This window comes from Agelaius phoeniceus, chromosome 14 (assembly GCF_051311805.1).
Source record: "Agelaius phoeniceus isolate bAgePho1 chromosome 14, bAgePho1.hap1, whole genome shotgun sequence".
NCBI classification, from domain to species: Eukaryota; Metazoa; Chordata; class Aves; order Passeriformes; family Icteridae; genus Agelaius; species Agelaius phoeniceus.
Window position 1 is genome coordinate 15,686,021 of NC_135278.1, and position 10,174 is coordinate 15,696,194.

The window sequence follows — 10,174 nt, forward strand, 5'->3', positions numbered from 1 at the left end:
CAATTCTAACAGTCCAGCCACAGGCTGCCTTTTGCAATAACTGCTCCCAAAGCCAGAGTCAGCCCTTTGCAGCCTTCTGGGCTGGTCAGAAAAAACACCTGCAGGAACCTCCTGTCCTGCTTGTTCCTGCAGCAGGGACATGGTGACACTCCTGTCACTCCTGTCCTGCTTGTCCCTGCAGCAGGGACATGGTGACACTCCTGTCCTGTGTGTCCCCTTGTCCTTGAACCCTCCAGGTGTTACTGGGGGGCTCAGGGACTGTGGGGAGCCTCTCAGAGTCATACCTTGAACTGGAAGGGACCCACAAAAATCACCAGTTCTGCTCCTGGCCCTGCACAGACACCCCAAAAACCCCACCCTGTGCATCCCTGGCAGGGCTGTCCAAACCCTCCTGGAGCTCTGGCAGCCTTGGGGCCATGCCCTGGGAGCCTGGGCAGTCCCAACACTCTCTGGGGGAAGAACCTTTTCCTAAAATCCAGCCTGACCCTCCCCTGACACAGCTCCAGCCATTCCCTGGCTCCTGTCCCTGCCACAAGGAGCAGAGATTGGAGCTGCCCCTCAGGAGGAGCTGCAGCTCCTGAGGAGTCTCCCCTGTGTCCTCCCTTCTCCAGGCTGAAGAACCCAAGTGACCTCACCTTGCTGAAATGAAACTCAAGTGGGTCACCAGGGAGTCGTGCTCCTCACAAATAAAGGGATTTTAAGAAGCCAAACCCAAACCAAATTCTGTTTGCAGAGACCTGCAGCAGTGGTCCTGCACTTGGAATTTTTATTAATGATCAGAAATGTGGGGTTTTGCTGCCTCATTCCTTCTGTTCCTCCCAACCTGGTGAAGATCCACCAGGAATGTATTTATTGACCTAACAAGGGCCCTTGCTTTGCTCCCAGGGCAGCTGCTTTCCTCTGAAGCGTAAGAAACCACACTGACAAGAACAAAACGGGCACATTTCCCCCTCCAGTGAAGCCTGCAAATATTCCACAGAGTTGTTTGTATGTTCAGCCCCTTACAAGGGCTGGAATTAAGTTTGGGAGAAGCAGGGTTGATTTCCCAACCTTGCTGATCCCAAGAGTGATTTGTAACCCCAAGCATCAGGCATCCCTCAGGTTTGCTTTCAGGAATGTTTCTAAGACATTTTATTGCTTTCAGGAATGCTTCTAAGAGATTTTGGTGCTGATGGTATTTCAAAATTTGATGGGCTTTCCTTCATTTTTGCTCCCGAGATTTTTTCCCCTGGTAATCAGGTGAATTGCCCTGTGTAGGAGAAGGATAAAGAGCCTGGTGTTCTCCTTCCTGCCATGTGGGAGAAGTCCCTCTCCTAATGTCAGACGATAGTGGAAATTGGGCAGAAATGCTAATTTAAGCTTCAGCTTGAGAATTAACTCCTGCATAAGGGAGCCAGAGCTTCTCAGTGCACAGATCCCTGGGGAATCCAGGCAGTGGGAATGGATTGAACCCCTCCAGCCCCAAAATTCATGCTCAAGGATGGAGAGGAGCAGGAGGCACCATGCTCAGAGCAGGAATGAGAGGAAATCTGTCTTTATTGCCAGTGCTTGGACTTTATTGCTCATTAAACTGAAGGGCTGCTGGCTTCTCACATGCTGCAGGAGTTTTATGGGAAAGCAGTTTATGGAATTAGGGTGAGCATGTCCCATGTACAGTGTCTGATCTTCCCCGCGTGGCAGCTCCTTTTCCCTTGGTGGGAGACAAGCAGGACCATTCCATTCCCACATGGAAAACCAGTTTCTTGCAGAGCTTTTCACCCACAGCTGTACTGGTTTGGTCAGAAATGACCCTCCCAGACACACCCAGGCCAAACTGGCACAAGGAGGTGATGCCCAAGGGCTGTACTCACCACCAGCTCCCAGTGGAAGCTCTGCAAGTCCATACTGGCACACTCATCCTATGGAAAATCAGTGTTTTTAGGCAAAGTTAAGGGTGTAGTTGGAGCCCAGGGCATGAGGAGGGTACTGGGTCTTTCTGTGGCTGGGTTCTTCCCCGCTGGAGCACCCATCCTGAAAAATAGGGAAAACCAAAAGGAAAGCAGAGAGGGAAACCCCAAAGATTGTAATGAAATAAAATACAGGCAGGGAGGGGAGGGGAGGAACGAAGGGGTCAGCGCCAGAGGAAACAGGACAATGACAGGAGAGGAACTGCGGCTGGACTAAATGAAAAGAGGAAACCTCGGCAGGCGCAGGCTGCGGGAAGGGCTCAGCACTAGGGGACACCATTGGACCAGAAACTGCAGCAGAAAATAGCCCCGTTTCAAGCAAAAACCCAACCCGCTCACTTTCGTTTTCTCTGCGTCTCCGTCACCGCACCAGGGTGACACTCGGGGCCCAGCTCCCAGCTCCTGTCACGGTGTACAGCCCCCAAAACACCACAACTCCCAACCTGCCCCATCCCAGTAACAACCCCTGTTTCTCTGCACAGCTTTCTCTGCAGGCTCCTATTCCTGAGCAAAAACCTGCCCGGGATTTGCTGCCAGGGTGACACTTTGCTGTGTCCCCAGGGCACAGGCACACGCGGGGACATTGTCACCCCGAGCTGGTGGCAAAGCCAAACACCGCCCTGCAGACCCTGCTTTGGGGAGCTCCAAGGAGAAAACATTCCCAGCAGACTTTTCCGTGCATTTGTGACGTGTGACCACACAGAACACACAAAAATCCCCCTCACCAATTGCATACCTGCCCCTCCAGCTGTCTTCCAAGCATTTTCTGTCTGTAAATCCCAATTTACCCAATTTCCAGATGCTTTTTGTTGGGCTGCTCCACCACTGCAAGGTCTCTCAAGACCCTCAGAAGTGTTTTGGCTCCAACAGATCCCCCAACAGCAGTTCCAGGGAAGTTGGGCTACGGCAAAGTCCAGTCTGGCTGGAGCGAAATAACTCTCCCAACATCTCAGCAACATCTGTGCTGCTCTAAGTGTTTATTACACCATTATAAATTATTATTATTAAGCAAGTATTACACTCTGGTGCTGTGTGCAAATGAAGTTTTATTGTAGGGAAGAAGAATCTGTAACAGAGACTTTCAAATGAGCCACAGAAAACAGTAATTAAAATTACACTTGTAATGTTTTCACTTGGTATTCAGTAAAGTTTTTTAAAACAGGCATTCCTAGTGCATAAAAAAAGAAAATAAAAAAAAGCTGCCATTTCCTTTGCCATTAACATTGTCTCATTTAAACAAAAAAGGCAAAAGGTTAAAAAATACGTCTGGTACAATAAAAATGCTTTGCAACATATACATATATATATATATACACACACACTTAGCTTTACTGTACAATATTTTAAACTTTGGGAATGGGCATGTTATTTTTGCATATTCCAAATAAAAATCCATGAGGATTTTTTACAGTTTTACAATACCTTTAAAGCCTGGAGACACAAGTGGAATACTCAGTGCTGACCCTTAAAAATGAGTTTTAGCCAATTCATCCACATTTTTTCCCTGAACAATTTGCAGTTCTGGCTTTGAACTCTTGGCTCTGCCCTCCTGCTCTAACTCTACTCTACAGCAGCAGCTTTCAGCCTTCATATTTATGCTTTATCCTTCATATTTAACAAAGGAATTTCAGATCTCCTTGGAAATTCACATCCATAATTTTTCCTGCAGGTGAATTTGGTTTTTCAAGTGCCTTTTGCTGAGCAATGGCTGTGGTGCCAAGAGAGAATTCACTCTCCAATTATCTGTACAGATAATTTCTCCAGCAGATGCCTCTCCAAGCCAAACTCCTTTTGCTCACTGTTATTCTTCACTACTAAAACTGTTTTCTTTATTGAAGATAACATCGAGTAATTTCATAAATACCATATCCAAACACACTTTCAGTTGGAGAAGGAGCTGATAAATGAACAGTGAGGTTTAATCCAACAAGAATTTCTATTTCTGTTGGGATGTGTCGCACATTTCTGGCTGGGCTCTTCTCCAGCAGAGCAGGAGCTGCTTTCCTGCAGATCCCCTGGAAAAGTACAGGAATGTTTCCCTCCATCCAAGAGTTTATAGTTTTTCTTTACAGTAGAAAAACAGCCCAATGTTTTTTCAGCATCTCATCTCATCCAGATTCAGATTTTGGATCTCCAGCTCTTCCTAAAAATCTTTCCAAGGGCCTTGTGTTGCCTCTTTGCTGCCAGGTGTGGGTGAGGTGAACACTCTGGAACAGACTCACACATCCTAGAGAGCTTTTTTTAATATTTATTATTAATTTAACACCCTTGGCCAATAGTTGAGAAAGTCATATCTGACTCCAAGCATGCAGAGCTCCACTTTTGCCTAAAACTTCCCCAAAAACTGGAGTGATATTCTAAATCCTGCAGCCATCACTTCAGGACTAGTCCCACTGAAATAAGGCTCCCTCTTATCCTTATTCCTAAGTTATCCTGCACAGTAGGATAGTTCAATTCTACAACTGATCCCATGGATTTTTCTAGAAACTGGGAAAACACTGGCAAATCTGCTACCCACCAAAGCCTCTTGAGCTGCTCAGTGTGGGTGAGAGAGGGGCCCATCCCAATTTGCAGCCCAGGCACAGCCCTGGGAGCCTAAAACACACATAATGATCATAAAAACCAAAATCCAGAGGCAGCTGGGAGCAGGGCAGGAATTATCCTGGCCTTGCTGTGTAAATAACTTGGCAGCTGTTTGAAGTTCCTGTGAAAACTCTGCCCTCGCTGTTCATCAGGAGTTCCCCATGCGCCACAAGCTTTGTGTACATTTCCCGCTGGCTTGGGGAATTAATGCTCTTGGAAAGTTGTGAAATGAAGCGAATGCCCAAATACAGCCTTGGAGGGGGTTTGGGAGTTCAGCAGCAGCTCCACAGCTTGCTGGTGGTGGCTGCTCTGTCCCACGTGGTGGCTGCTCTGTCCCAGGGGCTGCCCAGCCCCAGCAGTGGCTCTGCCACCAAGTACCACAAACCAGGGACTGCCCACAGTTATTTAACTGCAACAAAGGCCTGAAAGCCTCCATCCCATCTTCTGGAAGAGTTCAGAGATCTCCATCCCCCACCAGAGTTCTGAGGGGAAAGTCAAACCTCCTTACAAAGGAGCCACAGCTGCCTTTCCATTCTCCCTCTGGTTTTCTCCAAAAGGTTGCTCCTCCTTGTCCTTCACGGAGATCTTTTTCCTGAAGGCCTGCGACAAGCTGGAGGAGGACGCCTTCCTCAGCGTGGTGAGTCTCTGCCGGAAGTTTCCCCCGGAGAAGAAGTAGAGCAGGGGGTCGAAGCAGCAGTTGGCGGCTGCCAGGGGCAGGGTGACGATGACGGCTTTCTGCAGGAACACGGTGTCGGCGCAGCCGGGGCCCCGCAGGCGCAGCGCGTGCAGGTGCACCGTGCGCAGGACGTGGTACGGCGTGAAGCTCACCAGGAAGGTGGCGGTGACGATGACGATCATCCACACGGCCTTGCGGCGGTTGGCCTCGTTCTTCCGCAGCGAGTTGCGCAGCAGGGTGCGGATGATCATGGTGTAGCAGATGGTGATGATGACGAAGGGGAAGATGAAGCCCACAAAGAGGGCAATGAAATCCAGGATCACCACCATGTTTTTCTTCTGGGAGTTCTCCGGCGGTTCAAAGCACTTGGTCTTGTTGCCGTGCTGGTAGGTGCCGTTCCGCAAGAAGGGCGCGCTCGTCAGCGTGACGAACACCCAGATGCCCACGCACAGAAACTTGGCCTTCTTCTCCGACACCAGGCTGATGTTGCGGACCGGGAAGACGATGGCGATGCAGCGGAAGAAGCTCATGGCTGTCATGAAGAAGATGCTGCAGTAGAGGTTGACGTAGAGCGCGTAGGATGAGAGGCGGCACAGGAAGTCGCTGAAGAACCAGTGGCCCTTGTGCACGTAGTAGATGACGCGCAGGGGCAGCGTGAGCACGCACAGGAAGTCGGACAGGGCCAGGTTGAGCATGTAGATCTGGAAGGCCGTTTTCTGCCGGTACGTGCGGATCAGCACATACAGCACCACGCCGTTGCCCACGAAGCCCATGATGCTGATCATGGAGTAGAGCGTGGAGTAGACGCTGTTGCGGAAGTCATCGATGGAGGAATTGTGGCATGACAGGTTGGGAGACAGCGCTGTCATGGTGCCCTGACAGCTGAGGCACCAGCTCCCTGGGGATGGTGTCAGGCCTGGAGGGGGAAGTGCAGGTGAGGTAAAGCAGGACAGGAAAATAAATATCTGTGATGAAATAAGAGGAAAAATCTGTCATCTGTCTCAGGAGAGAGCTGAGAAGGGTTGTGGATCTGACCCATGCCCTCTACATCCACCTTTCCTCACCAGGTACCAAAAACTGGTTATGAGTGACAAAATGTGGCAGACTCATGGAATCACATCACAGGACCATGGAATCTTTAAGGCTGGAAAAGACCCTTGAGACCAAGTCCAACCATAAAGCACCACCATGATGATCACCACTAATCTATGTCCTCTAGTGCCACATCCATACGTTTTGGAACATATGATGGCTCCAGCACCTCTCTGAGCAGCCTGTTCCAGGGTCTGAGGAGTCTTTTGGTGAAGGAACTTTTCCTAACATCCATTCTAAACTTCCCCTGGTGCAACTCGAGGCCAAGACATCAGGACATTAAATTACCAAAAAATCTCTTAACCCCTCCCACACTGAGGCAGCTACTCAGCAAAACAGCAGAGAGGGATAATGAAGGTGACAACAGCTCTATGGAATTTAAAGTAGGAGGAATGGTCCTGGACCCTAATAATTGTTCAGCCCTGATTATCTTTTTTTTTTTTTTGATTGATTTTCAGTTTCTAATGATTCAAGTGCAGAACTGCAGCTTGAGACCATGAAAAGCTGCGAGAGCAGAACTGCAGGACAAGAGCCAGCTGAAATAACAGGACGCCACAACAACAACAAAAGCAGAAGCTGAGTCAAGATCAGCCATGAGAACCCACAACTGTACCATGAATATGCTCAAAATTGCTGATAAATGTACTTTCACCCCTACAAATAACTTGGCAGTATTAGATTCTCTGTCTGCCCCCCAGACTTACCGAAGTCAGAATTCAGAACTGCTCTGGGATGCTCAAGGCTTCCAGGTGTCAGTTAAATTTCAGCTGTTTTGGTGTTTGTACTCTTTTAAGAGTCCTTTGATTATCTGCAATGCAGAAATGAGCAAAAGCTGAGCAGGTGTCAGCGAGGGAACTATCACTGCCCAAGGGTAGAGGGACTGATGTTCATTAGAAATCCTGAACAAAGCCGCCAGTCCACATGTCAAGGATCTTTTATGCTTTTATTACATTATAGCCTTAACTCCAGCAACCAGCCCACAATTTAAACAACTACTCGAGGTATTTGTCCAAAGGACAAACAAGACTTGTTTTCTATCATATTTCTAAACATAATTTGAGTTTTCCACCAAAAGTAAACTGACATTCGCAATCCAACTGCTAAAGCGTGAGAGAACGTCGCACCCAGAAATGCATCTGTAAAAATCAACAAGAATCCCGCAAAAGAGCATTTCCCAGCTGAGGCTTTACATTTGCATCATGAATTGAAGACAAACATTGCTTCTGCCACTTTTTTATTTGTACAGTCATGGTTCACTGAGCCATTTATTTGTGTGCTGGTGAATTAAGCTCACTGGGTGAAAGGGAACCACAGTGGATGAGAAAGGGTTCTCAAAGGGAACAAAACCCTGAACTACTGCTATTCTCCCAGTCTGATGCAGCACAGATAAATTTATAGCTTGTCATAGAATCACAGACTGGTTTGTGTTGGAAAGGGCATTAAAACTCATTCAATTCCACCCCTGCCATGGGCAGGGACACCTTCCCAGGTCTCTTGGACACTTCCAGCTTCTCTGGGCACCCTGTGCCAGGTTCTCACAGGAAAGAATTCCTTCCCAAAATCCCATCTACCCCTGGCAGTGGAAGCCATTCCCTTGTCCTGTCGCTCCATTCCTTGTCCCCAGTCCCTCTCCAGCTTTCCTGGATCTCCTTTAGGCTCTGGAAGGGGCTCTAAGGTTTTCTTGGATCCTTCTCTTCTCCAGGTGAGCACCCACAGCTCTGCCAGCCTGGCTCCAGAGCAGAGGCGCTCCAGCTCTCGGAGCATCTCTGGCCCCAGTAGATTACACTCAATTTAATTACACACCCCAAAAGCACAAAGCCGCTGCTGCCGCTCGTTCCAAGCACAAACACGAAGCATTCCCATCCCGAGGATCGCTCCGGGCTCTGCATTTCCCGTTTGGGGAGGGACGGGAATGCCCCAAAACACCAAACTGCCCCTCACAAGCCCCAGGTCCCCGCTGCGAGGGGACGGAGCGGGGACACAGGACGGGAACGGAGCGATCATTAATTAACGCCGCAGCTCATTAGCGGCGCGGCTGCGCTCCGGGGGGGTCCACCGGCTCAAAGCGGGACACGGCACAAGCGGGGGGCACCGAGCAAAGCCCCCAACCCTCACCCGGGACCGGGACCCCCACCCCGGTGCAGCCCCGGTACAGCCTCGGTGCAGCCCTTACCGGAGCGCTGCGGGGTCCGAGCGGGCGCGGATCTGTCCCGGGCGCGCCCTCGCCGCCCTTAAAGCGGGGCGCGCCCCCGCTCCCGCCCCCGGCCCCGCCCCGGCCCCACCGGGACCCCGAAACCTTCAGCTTTTCCAAGGTTTTCCCACCTTCCGAGGAAATAGCACTCGGGAGCTGCTAGGCGTGCCCACGCCTCCCGGTCTGGTGGGAACTGCCCGGGTTCCCTCCCTGTGTTTGTTCTGTGAGTATTTTACTCCTGCTTGTAACTGGCAGGGAGCTCACCTCTGACATCAGTGTTAACAACCTTGTTTAGAAATGGCTTTTAGGAGACTTTTTGATGTTGGTGTCATCAAAGGGAAAACAGAATTCTCACGAATTCTCACGAATCTCCATTCTTCCAGCATCTCAAAATATTCTATATTTGTATATCTGTTTTTAAACAACCGTGGCTTTGTTGAGAAAAAAAAAAACAACAAACCCAAATAAAAAATAAAATATATCCCCCAAACAAAACCAAACAAGCTCCGTGGCTATATCAAATGAAGTATTTTCTCAATTTTGAATATTTTAAGTATGGGCTGTCCCACTCTGAATTTTCATTTTATTATATTGGCTTTCTTTTGAGGATGCATAATGTGCTGTTCCCACCTTTTTCTAAGGAGTTAAGGAATTCTTCTATTCTCCCATCCCCAGGTTTGACTGGAATGTGGATGGTCACAGGGGGCTGGGTAGTGGGACCCAGCAGCTCTTGGCTTCTCCAAGGCAGTGGGGAATCCTTTGGGGGAAGAAACCTTTATCCATTATGGAAACAGCTCTAAGCAGCACTGGAGCACCTGGAAGTGTCCAGGGCTGGGTTGGACAGGGCTTGGAGCAACCTGCTCCAGTAGAAGATGTCCCTGCCCATGGCAGGAGTGGGACTGGGTGGGCTTTAAGGTCCCTTCCCATCCAAAACCATTCTATGATTAAAGCCAGCCCTGCTGAACTCACCACGTGGGTCACTGTCCTCATGGACATCTCCCTGTCCTCATGGGCATCCTCGGTTCCCACCTTGTGCTGATGTCCCCGGGCTCAGCCTGTCCAGCTCTGTTCCAGGTGCTGGCAGCAGTGACCCCACGTTTCTGTGAAGCTGAGAAGCCCCACCAGCACACCTCTCCCACTGTGCTGCTGTTGTGTGACTTCCTGGGAGAATTCCCAGCCGTTTTTCCTGCCCCAGCTCCATTTTCATGACTGCTTTTGGGGTTTCCAAAGCCATGGTGCTGTGGACATGGCAGTTTCTCTTTGACCTCGCTCTCCATGAACAATGAAGGTGTGTGGGAAGGAACTGCACCTTTTCCCTGTGCCCTTCCCAAGAGCTTCCCACCCTTCCTCACCCACCCGTGCTCAGGAAGCCTGTCCAGCTCCCAAGAGCTGCTTGGCAGCATATTGGGAACAGTCAAATGGCAGGATCATGGGATAATTCAGGCTGAAGGGGACCTCAGGAGATCTCCAGTGCAACTTCAGTTGATCCAGGCCAGGATTCTCAGGGCTTGTCCCACCTGAATTTGAAGATTTTCAAGGATGGAGGTCCAAGAGCCTCCAAGACTGGACAATTCCTTGCACTGCCTGCAATCTCCTGTGCTGGGAGCTGCCTCTGGAGTTTGTTTTAATTGTGGTGCACATTCTGCTGTTATTAAGCCATTCTTCTGCTTTTTTTGCTACCATTTC

At 49.7% G+C, this 10,174-nt stretch overlaps 1 protein-coding gene across 1 annotated transcript; it reads right to left on the bottom strand.

Annotated features, from left to right (window-relative positions):
* Positions 1–2,967: 2,967 nt before the first annotated feature.
* Positions 2,968–7,099, bottom strand: CYSLTR1 (cysteinyl leukotriene receptor 1). The gene is made up of 2 exons (XM_054641381.2): positions 7,002–7,099; positions 2,968–6,121 (listed from the first exon to the last, which is right to left on the bottom strand). The coding sequence occupies exon 2, from the start codon at positions 6,072–6,074 to the stop codon at positions 5,034–5,036; it is 1,041 nt and encodes a 346-aa protein (XP_054497356.2). The 5' UTR covers positions 6,075–6,121; positions 7,002–7,099; the 3' UTR covers positions 2,968–5,033.
* Between the last annotated feature and the right edge of the window lie 3,075 nt (positions 7,100–10,174).

What these genes read in the sequence shown, in the direction of transcription:
- CYSLTR1 (XM_054641381.2), bottom strand. Translation starts at nt 6,074, where the DNA reads ATGACAGCGCTGTCTCCCAACCTGTCATGCCACAATTCCTCCATCGAT.